Source organism: Marmota flaviventris, chromosome 7, assembly GCF_047511675.1.
Source record: "Marmota flaviventris isolate mMarFla1 chromosome 7, mMarFla1.hap1, whole genome shotgun sequence".
Lineage (NCBI taxonomy): Eukaryota > Metazoa > Chordata > Mammalia > Rodentia > Sciuridae > Marmota > Marmota flaviventris.
In genome coordinates this window covers 118,935,662-118,955,145 of record NC_092504.1, presented here as the reverse complement: position 1 = coordinate 118,955,145, position 19,484 = coordinate 118,935,662, and the positions used below count along the sequence as shown (strand labels likewise).

Sequence of the window (19,484 nt, the reverse complement as noted above, 5' to 3'; positions counted from 1 at the left end):
CATCTCTAGTTGATAGAAGGCAGGCTAGATATTTTTGCATGTTTTTTAAAAAATATTTTATAAATTTCTACAGTTGAGACCATAATAGTTTTATAGTCAGAAAAACAGTAATATACATTGTGATTAAAGAGAGGACAGGAAAACAAGTCAGAAAAGGAAGGAAATAAGAATAAAATAATCTGTCACTGATAGGAATTCTCAAAGTAACACACGTCTTTCAGGAGGTAATTTTATAAAGAATATTTATTCAGAGAGTGAACAACATTTCCCTTGTAAAGCTTTTCTGAATGTCACAGAAGATTCCAATATACAGTAACCCTAAAAGGGACAATTGTGTTGCCTCTAAACAATGTTTTTCAAATACACAGAAGAGTTAAAGACCATAGATTCATACCTGGCAGAACGGTGCTCTGGTTTATTTCGTTCGTTGCGATCTGTAAGGAAAGAAGACAATTATAAGTCAAATGCTCTTTAGGAACCACTGGAAGATGTTTTTAAACATCAGCTGCCCTGACATCAGATTTCACAAAGGACTGCTCAGGTGGCCATGCCCTCCCTACATGGTGCTCCTCATCAGGGTGGAAGACTTGCCAGGGAAGAGAAGGTGGACAGGATCCAGGAAGGACAGGCAGAAAAACTTCTATGGTTTGTTAAAATCATGTGCTTGAAAAAATGTCATGACATGTATTATTTCATTTTGAAAGATCTTTGCTGTGTTAAACACTTTGCTAAAACCCAAACAGATTTAGCCAAGGAAGGAAAGTAAGGAAACTGAAAAGCCACAGATTACTCAGCTCCAAAAAATCATCCCATGAATCATAGTTGGCAGAAGCTTCTAACAGAATGAGGAGAGGAGAAAATGAGTCGTCAGTTACAACATCTGCAAATACACTGAGACCAACACAGCCTCATCCTTAACTCCGTCCCATCCAGGGTATCTCAGAAGTTGATTTCCATGTTTCACCAGTAGTTAGGTATAACATGCTATCTATAAACATTTTTATTTGGGAGGAAGAGTGCTGTCACACTGGGGAGAAAGGCACTCTAATGGGTAAAGACCAGAGACAATGTTACTGTGTCCTATGATGCATAGAACAATCCCCCCAAATAATGATCTCACCCCAAATGTGAGAAATCCCACTTCAGGGTAACAAGTAAGAGCAAAGCTGCTTGAAGTTTTCAAAAGTGTTTCTCTGGACTGCTAAAAAGTGCCATCAATCAACCTGAAGATAATCACATACAAGAGAAACAACAACATCTGCAAGCTGTCTGTTTTTGAGTCTGAGTAACTATTGCAACTACTTCTTCCCCTGTACATGCTTAAAAATAAAAAACAAATGAAGCAAAAGGCCTCAGTGGTGTGGAAAAATTAACGACAGAAGATAATATACAAATGACGACAGAGTTCTCTATGTTCAATTTATTTTATTTTTTTAAAGAGAGGGGGGGGGGGAGGGAGGGAGGGAGGGAGGGAGGGAGGGAGGGAGAGAGAGAGAGAGAGAGAATTTTAATATTTTTATTTTTTAGTTTTTTTTCGGTGGACACAGCATCTTTGTTTGTATGTGGTGCTGAGGATCAAACCCCAGCGCACGCATGCCAGGCGAGCATGCTACCCACTTGAGTCACATCCCCAGCCCATCAATTTATTTTTTAAATATATCTTACAGAATATTATCTAAACACAGGTTCCTATAGTACCTTCAGAATTAATGCTAATTAATTAATTAATAGCAAAGTAAAGATTAGAAGTAACATTTTCCCCCTATTTTTATTACTGGTGGAGCATCGAAAGAGGACAATGTAAACGTTCCCTAAAACTAGAAAGAAGGAAGAAAAGGAATAGGGTTTTCACAGTTAAATCTATGTAACCATTCTTTATGAATGGGTTAAAAAAAAATGTTAAGCCAAAGAGTGAGTACACATTAAAACACTGTTTTAGGAACCACTAAACAGGAAGACTCACAATAGAACACATCTGTTTAGATACGAAGCTCTCCAATCTCACAATTTTCACGTTTCCAGTTCTAATTTCTCCACACTGATTTACCCATGCCATTTAAGACTTTTAATTTAATTTGGTTTGGCCCCTTCCTTAAATTCAAACATCGCAGTTTTCTCTTGTTGAGTATTAAAGTCATGGTCATACTGGGAGTACTTCAATCTTCTCTAAAAATCACTCCTGTAGTTCTGCTAACAAAAGTAAAGCTAGAAACTGGAGAGAGATCAATTATCTGCAAATAACAAAGCGACAACTCTTACCTGTGGCTAAAGATGAGCTAAAAGTGCTTGGAAAGTCATTCGCTGTGGCTATGACCCGGGGTTTGTAGTTTATTTAGTCAACAGCAAGTTCCCCCACTCTCTCCACAGTGGTGTGACAGAGGAGAGCCAAGGAGAAACAGAGTCACGCTGCAATGCGTGTCAACAAGTCCCAGCATCCAAGGGCTTCCCTCCTGGGCCCATTCTGATTGGCAGATGTGCTATGACCAGTCTGCACAGCTGGAATGTAGCCACGCGGGAAGCAAATAGCTCCCAGCCCTCCTCCATTCTCGGTTAAAACAGGAAATTCTGCCGTCATTTTCGTACTTTCTGCTCTAAGAAAATACAAATGCCTTCCCACAGTACTTCTCTCTTGAACTAGTGAATAAAATCCAAGAAAAGAACTTGATGAACTGTTAGAGGACATTTTAAACATGGTCCTCTAAATCCAGGCTCAGTGTTGTATTAGATTCCTATGTAAATAGCACATGCAATGTTTAAAAAATGTTACTCCCAGGAGCTCAAAGAGTTGATAATTTGAGGGTAAGGGGAAATTATCCACTACTTAGATAGTTTCCATTCCCTATCTCCTGACAATGGGAAACAAATTGGAACAAATGTTCTTGGCTGGATTTTTTTCCCCCTCAAAATATAAAACTAACTGGATAGCAGAGTCTTTTTGCTTGAATATACATAAGTCTATATGTTGTTTCTGTGTGCTCTATATACTTGCACTTTAAAAATACTTATATTTTATATACTTACATATGAAGCCAGGTAATTTTTTACAATAGCCAAGAATATTGTGCAATTGTCAAGAAAAACATCAGTGGAAGGCAAAATTTCTGGCAAAAATAAGTGGTTAGTATTTTGGTCCAAAAAGTCAAGACTGAGCAAAACAAATCACAGAGGGCAGATCCAGGCTTTGCTTTTCTGCCAACAATAACAAAACATTTGGATAAAATCCCCTTCAGAAAATGAGAACAGATCAATAGCAAATATGGAAATTTCATTTGGACTTTACACTAGACTCAAAGCGTAAGAATTTTGTTTATTTCAAATGAAATACTCTTTAGAAATATCCCTCCTCCCTTTTTTTAGTTTCTAATTTTTAAATAATTACGAGAGAATACACTTGTGGGCTTTATGAGTTTTTGCATATTCAGATGTGAATAACTTACTAGCTTAAAGGCTCACCATTTCTATGAAAAACTTATTAAATAAAATGCCTCATCTGGGAAACAGTGCACAGCCTATAATCCCAGCAGCTTGGGAGGCGGAGGCAATAGGATCACGAGTTCAAAGTCAGCCTCAGCAACTTAGCGAGGCCCTGAGCAACTCAGTGAGACCCTGTCTCTAAATAAAAATAATAAAAATAAAAACAAAATAAAATGCCTTAACTCTCAAGTTTACATGCCAAATACTGTACACACTGTACTAACTCTGGGGACCCACCAGGTAGAGCCTGATGGATTAGGTCACTCCAGACCAGCAGTGATTCTTACAATATGAGGGCAGGCGGCTGGGTAACCACGGAAGCCTGCTGGTTTGGGATGTCACACATGCACGCACACATGCAGGACAAACACCCCCATTCTCTGCTGCACTCACCCATGCCTCTGGGTTAGTAAAGCTAATTGAGGAAGTGGAAGAATACCCTACGAGCAGAACACAGACAAAACCAAGCCAAGCTGACACAGGTCTGTTGATGGCCCTGTGTGTGCAAGTGCAGGAACACGGAGGGCTGGAGGGGGGCGGGGTCCCACGGTGCATCCAGGTGACTGAAGAGCCTCTAGGGAAGTGACAGGAAGCTGCTCCAGGTCAGACACTCCAAGAACCCCAGATGATCCACACTTTCATGATAACTTCTGGTTCTGAGTAATCTAGATATGTAGGGTACAATGTTTGTGTATTGAGGTGTCCCATCTCTTACACAGACACAGTTCCTGCTCTGGAAGGGACAACTTTTCGGCAAAGGCTGGAAAGATCCCACTGATGAGGGTTCTGAATCTAAGAATATGACACATACTTTCAAACAGAGATGACAAAAATCTTTTTACTCTGATTAAAACTAATAAGACTAGCTAACTCAGAATTTATTAGAATCTGTTGTAAGTATTCAGGCTTTGATGACTTGGCTTTGATCACTTAACTGAAGAGAAAAATCAAACCTCATTGGGCAGAGACTGACCTTACTAATTGAAGTCAGCCATGAGAGGTCTCATTCTTTGAACCGGGGAAGACTCAGTCTCCATGAATGAACAAAGGTGCACTCACCAGAAGGAGGAGGTAAGGTAAAGGGAATCTGTCCTTTACTTCATGTCAGAGTAGCAAGGCCTTTCTAATTTAGGAAGAGTACGATCTATGAAGAGATTCTGTAGCATACTCTTAAGCATTACTGTCTAGTTCCAGTTTGGGAGTACACAGATGACTTTTTAGGGTCCCGCTATATTGACCTGGCTGCTTTCAGAGGATCTCCTGACTCAGCCTCCTGAGTAGCTGGGACTACAGATGTGTGCTGCCATGCCTGGCTTATCATGTTATTTTTTAAAGATAGATCAGCCGGGCACAGTGTATGCACTAGCCACTCAGGAGGCTGAGACAGGAGGATCACAAATTTGAGGCCAGCCTGGGCAACTCAGCAAGACCATGTCTCAAAACAAAATAAATAGAGCTGGGAATGTAGCTCAGTGGTAGAGTGCTTGTCTAGCATGCATGAGACTCTAGGTTTAATCCTTACCACTAAAATAAATCAAATAAAACATGGACCAGTCCTACCTATTTTGTATCACTTAACTAAAGATTCCATAAAGTCTGAAAAGGAATTAGTCAGGTGCCACATAAGGACATTCTGGTCAATGGTGGACCACATATATGATGGAGGTCCCATAAGATTTTAATGGATTCCTATTGTCTGACGGCATCGTACCTGTCACAGTATCATCACAGTGTAATACGTTATCCACATGTTTGTGGCGAAGTTGGTGTAAACAAACCTACTGTGCTATCACACATGTAAAAGTCCAGCCCGTACAATCACGTACAACATAATAACTTAATAAAAATGACCCCATTACTACTGGTTTATGTGTTTACTATACTTTTTATTATTTTAGAGTATATTCCTTCTACTCATGACATATTCCTATCATTGGGCAACACACGTCTGTATTTACAACAATGACATTTACCTGTTGTCCTGTGATAAACAGATTAAATAAATGAACCCATCCATTAAATGACACAAGATATTCAGGGCACATGAGTCTTACTTTGATGGCTACTTAAAAGATAGGAATGTTGATTCTCTACAGGTGGAATTTTACATGTTGATATCAGAATTTCAAAGGCTTTTCAACAAATTTTAAATGATTCTTTTATTTAGGAAGAGAAAACTGAAAAAAATCTATAAGCTAATAATGCTCATTGTACAAAAATTCCTGATACTACCTATTCACCTCCCCTTTCTAATTCCATTTGGACACCTTTGTTTGGGTGTTTCTGAACTGACTTTTATTTACTTGAGATTCCCACAGTGACTAGGATATTGTAGGTTTTTATTTGGGGGGGTGGTCCATAGTACTGAGGATTGAGCTCAGGGGAGCTTTAACACTGAGCTTCATCCCCAGTCCCCTCTTTTCCTTTGGACACAGTCTCACTAAGTTGCTGAGGCTGGCCTTGAACTTGCTATCCTCCTGCCTCAGCCTCCCGAGCAACTGGGATTATAGGTGTGTGCCACCGTGCCTAGGACTGTTGCCCTTTTAAAAGGTAGCTTTTCAATAAGTATGTACTACTTCTTGTTGACCACACAGTTGCTCTCTTGAATGAAAAAGCCAAGAATTTAAAGAGGCTCTCTGAGAGTGGCCACTGCAAGAGAAAAAGGAAGCCATTACAGAAAAGTCTATGTGGCTGCTTCCTGGTTTCTGTGGGCAGGTGGAAAGGCTTGGACCACTGCTGGTCAATGTGACATCTTTCAGCATCTTCCATTCGTTCTGATCATAAGGTGCCTGACCTCATTGAAACGCAGCATCCTCACCACAGGGAGGGGGGTGAGAGGACAGGAGAGTTTTCTCAGTGCAAGATTTAGGTTCCAACAAAGCAGCGGCTTGTCTCTGGAATGTTCCCTCCTTCTCTTGCCCGTTGTTTCCATCCTCATCTTGGGTTCTTAGCTCGTCTGGACTGTCGTGTCCTGACTGAATTTTCTGGTTCCAGTCTCTTCTCTACTGACCCAGCCACGCTGCTGGCCAGATCAATCCAGGACTCAGAAAGACTAGGAGTCACAACCTGCTAAAAATCCTACGGGGGTAACTGAGGCAATGCCAGTGACACCGTCAGCATGTGACCTGTGTCCTGCAAGCGCTCCATAACAACTGTGAGAAGGCCAGGGGGCAACCAGCTGGAGGGACTAACGCCACTCGAGGTATTTAACCTAAGCCTCAGATCCGTTCCACCTACATCATGGAGTCATGGGGGAAGAACACTATCTTCTCAGTTTCTAGGAGGATAGATGAATTAAAAGGGCACTAAAAAGCTTAGCTCAGTGCCTAGAACATGAATTCGAATTGTTACTGCTACTCTTGTTATGTTTGTTGTTGTTCTGAGACGGGGTCTTGCTATGGTGCCCAGGCTGGCCTTGAACTCCTCATCTCAAGCCTTCTTCTTCCCTCAACCTCCTGAAGAGCTGGGACCACAGGTATGTGCCACTGTGCCCAGCTGACTTTATTGTACTTAATACCTGGCTCAAGACCCACTTTCTCCATGGAGCTGACCCCCAATTCTTCTGTCCCTTTTTTCAGCATCCTTGTATCGGTTTCTTTGTAGCTTAAAACAACAAAAAGCTGTTGTCTTACAGTTGCAGAGGCCAGAGGTCCGAATGGGTCCATTCACTGGACACCCAGCCCACGGCAGCATGCATGGCTGCTTGAGGTCTCAGACTTGTGCCTGCTCCCTGACTCTAAGCAGCGTGTCTGACAAAGGCAAGGACACACACAGATGCTGCTTCATAGTCAGCCTGGAGATGTCTGTTGATAACAGTCATATCCAATGCCCGCCCATTTCATTTTCTGCCTGGCATCCTTTATGCTGAAGTTGGTTCACTGATAGAGCTGATATTGCTGAAAACATGTCTTCCGAAGATTTCTCTCTTTTTTTTCTTTTGCTTTTTATAAGCATAATAGGGTTTAAGAGTCACCTTTGTCCTAAAACAATCCACATTTAGTTTATTCTTCTGTTTCGAAATAGCCATTGCGAAACCAAACCACACATTGGAAAAAAAATTATAGCACACATGAATAGGAAGATAACCAGCTACTTGGTGATGGGCTGTTATTCCTTTTTAATAATTCTTCTTTGTAATGGTTCAACTGAATCATTTCGATTGTTAAATTCAACTGTCTACTGAATCAGGCTTTTTATGGTTGGAGCTTTAAAACATTAGCAGTTTCAGAGATGAAACATCAGAGCTGCTGCCGTCCGCACTGCACCCTGCTCACTCCAAGCTGAATGTGGCAGAGACTTTAAGAAGATGGACATTTCATCAGTGCCACTTGGTCCCAGGAAGCAAGGCAGGGAGAAGAGCAGAAATGAAAGCTGCCTTAGTGACAGGGTGTCATCAATCCTTCCTGCTCTTTCTACCTCAAGCTCTTTAATGATTCTTTTACCTCAATAATTACTTCCATATCCCTTTTTGTTACAAAAATCTCCTTCTTAGCAGGCAAAACTTGTGATTTAAGGATGAACAAAAAGAATTTGGGGCTAAAAATAATATCGATTCCCCTCATTGCCAAATTAAGAATATTAGGTCCACATTAAAACTCTTAGGCCCTCCCTAATGATTTTTCTTAAGGAATCATAAAATCTACCTGGAATAAGATATGATACAAGAAAGGAAGTCTGAGAAAGTGACCCAATAACAGAAATTGCTTTCAGTGTTTCTGAAATTGTAATCATCTCTTAAGCTTCACAACACACACTAATAGCTTAACAGTGCTGAGAAATCTTACAATTTAAAAACATATCTGACCTTAATGACACAGCATTTCCCAAACAAATGTGAGGGTGAAATATCTCTTATCTGACTTCACATCTGGCACCTATGCATCAACAATGTTATCTAATCACCATCCACCCTCCAAGGAAACCAAGGTCACGTACACAAGGCTGGGTCTTGGTCATCTCCATGTGTGGCACCACGCCAGACAGAGCTGGCACTTCTCAAGGGAAGCGGACATCATCTGGCACGGGGCCAGGAGTGGGAAGTAATGATGGATGATCAGATCGTATCAGATGTAAACCCTGATCTTGTAAGATCTTATTGAATATGTGTCCTTTGTCTAATCTCATCCCTTATCTTTGATTTAACATTGTTTAGGTAAATGTGTGTCTCTTACAATGACAGGTTCCACAAAGGCACTAGTGCTTCCAGCTATCTTTTACTGGGTCATGTCCACGTGGGAAGATAAGACATATTCAATATGACCATCTAGGTAGCTTTTTAAAAAATCTGTTTTTGAGACAAGGTCTCGCCACGTTTCCCAGGCTGGCCACAAACACAGTCTCCAATGACCCTCCTCCATTAGCCTCCCAAGTAGCTAGGATTACAGGTGAGCACCACCATCCTTGGCTCTGGATTGTGGGCATATATTTTGTGTTTATGGAGATACACAGGCTTGAATCCTGTGTCTCAAACATGCAGGACAAGCACTCTATCACTCAGCTATACCCCCGGCCCCTAGGTAGATTTTAAAAGCAGAAATTCTAGGTCAGACAAGCTGGAGTGCATAATTCACAATTTATTTATTACCTGAATGACCTCACTGAAAAATATTTAGCTTCTGTAGGCCTCTCTATCCACATCTGTAAAGGAGGGACAAGAGCAGTACCCATCTCATCAAACTGAGGACTCAATGAACAAATGCGTATAAAGCACAGTACATTTGCCAACAATAATAGGTGCTCAATAAATGTTCACTATTGTGAGAAGGTCAGGATACAGAATATTCATGAAGTTCATAATATTGGAGGTAGAATTAGCTAAAGAGTCAATTATCCTTTGTCCATTGTGGACTTTTTAAATCTGAGGATTTTTTTCCCTGCTTTCTTAGTGGTCAAGAGGATAGGATAGGAATGTACTCATAAATAATTTCTAAATCCTCCCATACTAAATGGTTCTAGCCTCTTTCTCCTTCTTTCCTTTCCTTTCCAGTCCTTTTGAACCACTGGCTACTATGAAAAATTAATAAATCTGCTTTTCATTTTACAACTGGCAGAAGTGTTAAATAAGCCCCAAAAGTAAGCAGAATAATAAAAATAAATAAATAAAAATATAAATAAATCTAAGACAGACAGACCCAGTTCTTTAGGAGGAAAAGCTGCCAACCTGAGATCTCTATCCCTCCAATTCTCTAAAGCCCTAAGACCTTTCCCATCACTAGTTCATCCTGTAGGTAATAAGCCCTCAGTCGTTTTTAAGGCTCAAGAACCCCCACATGAACTTCCTGAATAGGATAAGTGAGTGGTATAAAGGAACTAAATAGATCAAATACAAATATTTTATCTATTTATGAAATCACTAAAACCATATTTCAGTAGAGTATGAACTCCCCTCTCAAGAATCCAGAAAAAAAAAATTAACATTGCTATTTCAGGTGCCAAAGGATGGACAACATCTCTAACCACAGGTTGCTTTTGCAGCCATTAGGGTGAAAATAGATTTTTTTTCCCTTCTCTATTTAAAGGGCAAAAGACAGGCTGGGATACAGCTCAGTGATAGGGGGCTTGCCTACCATACCTGAGAGACTAGATCCAATCCCCAGTACCACAAAGAGAGAGGGAGAGAAGGCCTGTTTTTACTGTCCCCTCTTCCTCAGTTCTGATTATGACATGGATCTCATAACATAGTTCTGCCTTTGCATAGCTAACTCTGCAAAAATGGACAAGAACCAGAAACCACCATGGCTGAGACTCCTTCACCTTCGGAGAAGCCAGAAACACGAGGCTTTCCAACACGGAGCACCTGGCTCTGGCTAAGGACAATCAGCTCTGCGAACCTGCCAAAAATCCAAGGGTTTTTCTGATCTGGATCTTCCAACTGAGATTTTCATCCACAGTGGGGCAGTCTTGATCTCTAATACAGACTGATGAAAACATATAAGGTAGAGCGACATCTGGACCTTGCCAAACTATCTTATCTAGGGACAGGGAGTGCAGTCTCGGTACAATACGTGGCTTCTTGCACGCTCAACCCTGCTCATCTCCTTCCTCTCCACTTCATTAGCTCACTGCCACACAGCCACCTTCAAAAGAATACAGAGACAACAGGCAGAATGCCCAGCTGTCTTTGTATTCTTCACTGTGTAAAATGTCCCTCAAGTAAATGCTCAGTTCCGATTTATGATTTTCTTTTGTGGTACTGGGTGGGGTTGACCCCAAGGGCCTTCTACCTCTGAGCTATGTCCAAGCCCTTTTTATTTTTTATTTTGAGACAGGGTCTCACTGAATTGCTTAGGGCCTTGCTAAGTTGCTGAGGCTGACCTCAAATTCACCATCCTCTTGCCTCAGGCTCCGAGCTGCAGGGATTACAGGCATGTGCCACCACAGCCAGCCCTGATTTTTTTTTTACTCATAGAATTGTAGATTGCAGAAAAGGTATCTACCACCTTTGTTTGGAAGCCTTATCAGATCTCCCACAGGCAGAAATAATACCTGTCCCCATACATTCAATGCTTAGCAACTATTGGCACCTGTGACTTTTTATAATTCTCTTTACATTCTGTCTAACCCACTATCCTAAGGACCTTTATAAGCCTTTAGGACCTTAATATGCCTTGTAACGCCTGGCACCTTAAAAGGAGTAGGTAAAACACAAGTATCTGATGTTGAATATACTGGTCCTGAGTCCTCTCCACACCTCTGCAAACTGGAAACCAGCTGAAATAAAAAGCCTTTGGGTTGTTTTGGTTTCTTTCCTGTTTGTGTTGTGGGGTGTTATTAATGCACCGAAAAGACTGTGCACCACTACACAAAGGCTCCAGAAAGCATTTTGAAGTGCTGCTTCGGTATTGCACAATTAGGAGCCAGGTGTGTGGTGGCATGCACCTGTCATCCCAGCATTCAGGAGGCAGAGACTGGAGGATCGCTTGAGCTCAGGGGTTTGAGACCAGCCTGAGCATCACAGTGATACTCCTCTCCTCTCAAAACAAATGACTGCAGCATCAAAACAACATAACCTTCATCTCATGAAAAACAGACTGTTTAAAGAGAGAGGAGCATTGCATTCATCATAAAGAAGCACAGGAGGGCTGGGGCTGGGGCTCAGTGGTGGAGCAGTTGCTTAGCACGTGTGAGGCACTGGGTCAGATCCTCAGCACCATATAAAAATAAACAAATAAAACAAAGGCATTGTGTCCATCTGCAACTTAATTTTTTTTTTTTTTTAAAGAAGCATAGGAAACTACAGAAGGGTTTACTTCTATGGCTCCCAGGTCACAGAAAACCACTGGGATGAAATGAAAACCAAGTTATCAGCGTTGCAATGACAGCTACTCTTCCTTGAAGGTTCAGCATGTCAGAGCCATTCCTAACAGTCTTGCTCAACCTTCTCAGGAGTCCCATGATGTAGCTTCTTTCCATTTTATTGATGAGAAAGCCAAGTGTCAGAGAAGCTAGTTAAATAAAAAGGAATGAGCCCCACCCCATAATGAGAATTGAGCCCAAGGGGTGCTCTCCTACTATGCTACATCCCTTACCCTTTTAATGTTGAAACAGGGTCTTGCTAAGTTACCCAGATTGGCCCAGAACCTGCGATCCTCCTGCCTTAGCATCCTGAGTAGCCGAGTTTACAGGTGTGCACCATTGCACCGGTCAGGAATATGAATTTTCAAACATGCATCTGAAGAACTCCAAAGTCACAGACTTCCATTACTTCAGAAGACTGGACTTCCCACTCTTTCAATGAGCTCCAGGGTAAATGTATAGAAATACTTCTCGCCATAAGCCACACTTTTATTTCATATCAGACAGTGTGCAGTTTAGGGACTGAATCCAGGGTCTCAACTTCTTCCCACTGTGTCTGAGATTTTCTTCATTTCCACAAACACCTCCTCATAAATTCCTAAGAACACAGAAGTGTTTGACTTGGGCTTCTAATGAGAAGATGTCTAAGCTGGAAGGAGAGCTCCAATTCACCACCTAGTGTTATCAATAATCTTATTTTACGAACATTAAATTTATGAGCTCAGTATAGATAAAAGTACCTGATGATAGGAAGGTAGCAGTTTAGTCATAATCCATATAAAATTAAGACATGTAATAAAAATTAAATTGTGTTGAAAATAATCCCTATACCCTTAGAATATATATATTTTTTATTTTTTGCAGCAGAAGAATTTAAGTAGATGGCCCCACTTGCCCCCAACTACCATACAACCAGCCCCTCAACTCAGTATTGAAAACAGAGTAGAAACCACATTAGAAAAATACTTGCTCTAAGCTACGCACGGTGGCACACACCTGTAATCCTAGCAGCTGGGGAAGCTGAGACAGGAGGATCTCTAGTTCAAAGCCAGCTTCAGCAATTTAGCAACTCAGTGAGACCCTGTCTCTATTAAATAAAGTATAAACTAGGGCTGGGGATGTGGCTTAGTGTCCCTAAGTTCAATCCCTGGTACCAAAACAACAACAACAAAAAGCAGTAGTAGTTCCTAACCTTTTCTTCAATCATCTGAAACCCACCAATCATCTCCCATGAAAAATGTTTTATGTAGCTGGAGTAGGAAGTAGTCTTACAGGCTCCAAAGCCTCACTGAGGACTACATTCCCTTACAATAAACTTTTACAAAAAAAGAATCAAGAGACCTAAGAAAATATTATATCTTTATGAGATACCAATCTGAAAAAATTTTTATACACAGTTAATCATCCTCTTATTGCAAATTCCACTCTTAATAAAGATAGTTAAAACACACAGACATTAGGAAATCAGGAAGAAGAACTATAAGATACCCAAGTCACATGCAAGAATGGGCTCTGGGATAGCTTTGTGTCATTTATGCAAATCATACTTCTAGATGTCTCAAGTTTGCTAGTCATCGCCACCTAAGAAGAGTTTCACACCCAGACTTACTGACATATGTTAAAATAGTTTGTTTGCATAGGTCACAGATTAACCCAAGTACCATAAGCAATTAAAAAATAGGTCTGAGAGCCAGGCACAGTGGCACACACCTGCAATCCCAGCAACTCTGGAGGCTAAGGCAGGAGTATCACCAACCTGGAGCCTCTGCAACTTAGTGAGACTCAGTTTCAAAATAAAAAAGGTTGGGGATGTAGCTCAGTGGTAAAGCACTCCTGGCTGGTTCAATCCCCAGCACCAAAAAGAAAAAAAAAAAAAGTATAAGAAACAGTGATCACTGCGTCACCAATGCAGAGATGAAACATGGACCTATTCTACATTGTCAGAAATCAGAGTAAGGCGTTATACACAGTTAGAATACAACACAATATACTTTCAACAAATGCACAGTCCGTGTTGAGACACCAAAGCAAACCATTTCTAATGCATACTGCCAGTACAAAAATGCAGAAGAACTCTAACACTGGGAGCTGATGTTGTGAGTACAGTAAGAATTGTCAGTGTTAAATAACTGAAATGCCTGGACAAATTTTCGAACCTCTCTTAAATAACAATTTCACCCCAATCCTGGGCATATCTTTATAGCTGCATTTTTAACTTTCACTCAAGTTTCACCAATTCCTTGTACTGAGATACCTGTCTTGCAACAGGAATAAAAACAGGAGAGTGGATATAATCAAAGTACGGTACATACAAGTATGGAAAAGACACACTTCAACCCACTGACTTGTACAAGTAAAATGATTTTAATTTTAATTTTAAAAAGTGTACTAAAAAACAAACGTCTCTATGGGTTGATGTCCTAATTACTTGGGAGTTACAGGATAGCTAGTAAATCATCAGATGGTGACCATTAAATAAATGAATATCCAGGCGTTATGAAATAAGATATCCTAAGGACAGTTTAATTGTGACTAAGAAACCTTCAAAGATTTCCCAGAGGAGACAAGAGTTTGACCTGAGCATAAGTTTAGGCTGATAAAACGTGAGAAGTAAAGACAGGGTGAAGCACGTATGCAATTAGAAGAACCACACATACAAAAGCATGAAACTACAAATCAAGGGAAGTGTCGGATAATAATGGAGTCAGAGCTTAGGGTGTGAAGAAAACACACTGGGAGATGATACAGAATTAATTCAGGATCATACTGGTGCCATTCGTGAATGCCATCTATTCCACAGCATTTGTATTTTCCTGTAGTCCATGGAAAAAAGGAACCTGGTAGGATGGACGGGGGAGTAGGGGTGAAAATGGAAGCAGAAAGACCACCTACAACAGTATAACCAGCTTAGAAGCCTGACTGGGGCAAGAGTAAGAGGTAATGAGAGTGGGAGGGCTGACTGGAGAGACACAGAACAGGGTCAGGAAAGGGCAGTACTGTTGAGGGAGAAAGTGAGGAAGGATATGGTGCACAGAACACGCTGCCATTAACTGAGGTGAGGAAAGAAGCAAGAGGCAGAAACAATGTGGGGGTGGGGTGGGGGAACAAAATATTTGTATATATAAGTTTGAGGTGTCTAAGTGAAAAAAAATCACATGTTAACTTAGATTAACTTCAGCCTGAAGCTGCTTCCATAAGTAGAGATCTATAACTCAATTCAATAAAGCAGGCAAACTACACGTTGGAGTAGCTGAGCTTTCAGCCAATCACAGGCTGAATTTAGGGAACAAGAGAGAAAATATTTAAAATATTCTAACTAGTATCCCTGTGAATGAAAAAGCAGATGGTATGTGTAAAATAAAGAGCTGAGCTTTCGGCCAATCACAGGCTGAAAACTGCCAAAACATGTCCAAATAAGGCAAACACAGGAACTGGTAGCCGATTAGGCTATTTTGGTGTGTCATTTCTTTTTTTCTGTTTATAAATAATACTGCCTGCCCACATTGGTGAGAGGATCTCACCAGTTCGGAGTGATGCCCAATTCATGAATCCTTTCCTTGCTCATACAAACTCTGATAAATTTGTCTAAAATTTTTAATACCTGGAAATGTTTACTTAACTCATTCAAGATGGCTGAATAAGTAGTCACATCCAATATCCCTCCCTGTTAATGTGAAATAACAAAAAATAAAATTAAAATATGAGTGGGGCCATAAGAACACTAAAAAATAGAAGTGGGAGCCATCAATGAACAAGACATCCCAAGAAAGTTGAAATCGAGTGTAAGACATCAGAGATTAAGCATAAATTCTCATCCTGAGAGAGGAGGGCTTCCTCTGAGTCAAAGAATAAAACAAGGATGACAATTAAAGAGCTGTATTCTGAAAACCTCATCTAACTATTCAGCATCCCACACCACCAATTACACCTAGCAGTCAGTCAAGGCTTCCCCTTTAAGATAAGTTGCAGAAAAAAGATCAAGCAGTCAGGTGAGGTGGTGCATGCCTGTGATGCCAGCAACCAGGGAGGCTGAAGCAGGAGCATTGTAAGTTCTAAGCCAGTCTCAGCAATTCAGCAAGGCACTCAGCAACTAACTCAGTGAGACCCTGTCTCTAAATAAAATACAAAATAGGGCTGGAGATGTGGCTTAGTGGTTGAGTGCCCCTGAGTTCAATCCCCAGGATCCGCCCCCCCCCCCCAAAAAAAAAGATGAAGCAGACATACTGAATAACGGAGTAGACATAGATAAAAATTCATCTAAAAAGTAAGTTGACAGAATTTTATGAAAAACACAAGTCAAAACACAAAGGGATAGAAAATATAAATATTAAGTTCTATGGGGAATAGATTTGGAAGGTCCACAACATTCATTCATTTGTTTCATCTCCTGAAATTCTAACTTGGCACAGTATTAGACATAATAGAACAGAGATATAGACTTGAAGAGATGGCAGAGGAAACAGGAAATAATCCACCCTGAGACTTTAGTAGGTAAGTGTCCAGAAGAAAATTTATTTTAGGTACATGCTCTAATTTTTTGTTAGGGAACTCTTTCTCAAGGAGACAGATGGACAAAGAAAAGATGAAAAGCTATTACTGATCTGTGTACTCTGTCCTAATATCTGAAGACAGGAATTGCTGGGGAAGAGCTGATAAGTTCAAGAGAACTGATGGAAACCAAAAACTGTAGATCAGGAGAAAATGAAACAGAGATCATGGGAACAGAAGAAAAAGTCTAGGCAAGTCCTGTTCCCTAGGTACTTAATAGGTAGAATGTGAGGCTTAACTTCTCAATCATCCTCACCATTGACCTGGTATCACCAAAGCATAGCAATATAATTCTATACTCAACTCTAAGAGCTGCTGAGATTCACAATGAAATACCACTTTATACTCCCGAGGATGGCTATCATGTAAAAAAGGCAAATAATAATAAGTGCTGCCAAGGATGTGAAGAAATGCAACTCCCATCAGCAGCTAGCAAGAAGGTAAAATGGTGCAGCTGCTTTGGAGAATAGTCCTTGCAAATCTCAAAAGGTTGAATGTTACAGTTACCATGAGACCCAGAAATTCTATTCTAGGTCATATGAAAATGTCCACACAAAATGAAATGTAAAAGTGAAAATGTCCTCACAAAATCCTGAACACAAATGTTCATGGCAGTCCTACTCAAAATATTCAGAAAAGTGGAAACCAACCCCAAATTCATCAACAGGTGACAGATAAAATGTAGCATAACTATACATTGGAATATTATTCAGCAATAAAAAGAAATGAAGTATTGATACATGCTACCCATGGATGAACCTTGAAAATGTTATGTTAAATAAGTCAGTCACAAGAAATCATTTATTTTATGATTCCACTGATATGAAATGTCTGCAATCGACAAATCTATAGAGACAGAAAACAGACGAAAGGATGTCTAGGGCAGGGGGCATGACAGGTTAAGATTAAGGGATAAAGAACTCAAGCTTTATGGGGTGATGAATATATTCTAAAATTGAGTACGGTGATAGATGCACTATAGTGAATAGGCTAAAAACTACTAAATTATACATTTTAAATGGGTAAGTTCCGGGGGCATGCTTAGTTAGCATTTGGAAGGCCCTGGATTTAATCTCAGCATCTCCAAAATAAAATCATGTATATATGTAAAGTTAAAATATATACACAAATAAAATAAATGGGCGAGTTCTATTGTGTATGAATGATTTCTAATAAAGCCATTTACCAAAAATAAATCGCTAAGACTAATAATCCTGATTACATGAGTGAATGGCTGAAGTATTCATCTTGATATTTATAGTAGAAGTATTGAGAGCATGAGAATCAGAGCTCAAATAAATATGCTTTTGAATGATACAATTTGGTATGATATAAAAATGTCAGAAGTCCAGATTTCCAAGGTACAACATTTTAAAAGTGACTTCTGTTTTTTTAAGAAAATGATTTATGAATTTATATCTTGGTCTGACCAAGCAGATCTAGCCAAACTGAAAGTAAGAGTAATAATCAGAGCCATTCACTGAGTTCGCTCTGTTGCCATGTACATTAACTCCAGCTGCCACAGCCCTGCAATTATGCCCATTTTTTTTAATATTTATTTTTTGTTGTAGTTGGACACAATACCTTTATTTTATTATTTATATGTGGTGCTGAGGATCGAACCCAGGGCCTTGCATGTGCTAGGCGAGCACTTTCCTGCTGAGCCACAACCCCATCCCCAATTATGCCCAGTTTTAAATGGAAAGAGCGTAAGTAACTTGTCCAAGATCAAAAGCAGTAAAGCGAACATCTGGGACTGGAATCCAGCTCAGTGTGGCTCCGACCCTAGACTCCAAATGGCTTTTTAGAACTCTACGTTCCCGGGGCTGGGGATGTGGCTCAAGCGGTAGCACGCTTGCCTGGCATGCGTGCGACCCGGGTCCGATCCTCAGCACCACAAAGAAAGATGTTGTGCCCGCCAAAAAATATTTTAAAAAAAATTCTCTCTCTCTCTTAGAACAGCACGTTCCCGGTGTATCTATAAAACTAGTGAAAGAAAGTAAAGGCATCACATTTCTGTTCATAAGAAGTTTTGCTTATAAAAAGGAAAAACCGCAATGGAATAGAAAGGAGACGATGTGTTTAGAACAGCTTTTATAAGACTTAACATGATTCTTTATGCCCATGGGTGACAATTGATTGGCAAATTAATAATAATATTTTAACACCTAAAGCCTCTGGTATGAGAGCTTCTACAATAAAGGAGTTATATTTAAGTAGAGTTGTAAGAGTCTATATCTCTAAATATGATGCATGGGAAATAGAAAAGATAAATGATCTTGCAATAAAATGCTATGTAAGAAAATCTCCCAGGTGCAGGTGGAGAGCTGAACGTAGATTTGGCACTGATAGGCCAACTGAACAAGATGGATCAAGAGGGCAAATAGAACAAGCAGAGAAAACTTCCCAATAACTTGAGATGACAAAGTACACTGATAATTACAAGGGGTAGGTAATTTAATTACATAAACTATAAAAAGATTTAGACAATCCCCCAACTTTCCTTCTATTTCCCAGAAAACAGCACAATAAAAAAAGATCCCTCACTGGTTACCTCCCCTCAATCTTTACGATACTAATTAACTTAGAGCAAATAAAGCTGCAATTAATAACATGTATACTTTCTGAATAATCTATGTTCAGATATTTATAAGAACAATCATTTAATATCCAAGGTGAGGGTACTGTTATGATCAAATTCAAAGTACAATATAGATAACAATTGAAAAATTTTTACACTGTAAAAACAGGAAAAAAAAAGTCTCTTGCTGTTTCCCTCTGTAAATATCATTAACTCATTAAGTCCCAGGTTTTCAATTCTGCAAATATTTCAACAAAGTTGAGACAGGTGCTTTAAGATAGGTTGGAAATCATAATTTAGAGCTTATATGTTATTATATTAAGTAATGTTATAATTATTATAACCATAGTTACATGATTATGTTCTATAATTATATTCTATATTATATGCCATATTTAAGTTGCTATCGGTGTTTCATATCTGGAACGATGGGACAAAATGGGTTAAACTGTGAGAGTCAAATTGTAATTGTATACGCGGATGTCACAGAACATCAACCCAAACATGGAGGTAAACATAAGTGATTCTTGTCCCTGACAAGCAAAAGATGTCACCGGCAACATGAAGTTTGTACTTTCTTTTCTTT

At 39.9% G+C, this 19,484-nt stretch overlaps 1 protein-coding gene across 4 annotated transcripts in view; it reads right to left on the bottom strand.

Annotated features, from left to right (window-relative positions):
- Positions 1 to 19,484, bottom strand: part of Sh3d19 (SH3 domain containing 19) — a 177,497-nt gene that overhangs the window by 90,616 nt on the left and 67,397 nt on the right. For 3 of the 4 annotated variants that reach the window (XM_071614618.1, XM_071614617.1, XM_071614619.1), the window contains exon 2: positions 395 to 434. In XM_071614618.1, the coding sequence (XP_071470719.1) occupies positions 395 to 434 (40 nt within the window). Of the gene's footprint in view, positions 1 to 394; positions 435 to 2,259; positions 2,314 to 19,484 lie in introns of those variants that run through there. The other variant, XM_071614620.1, reaches the window with a different exon arrangement.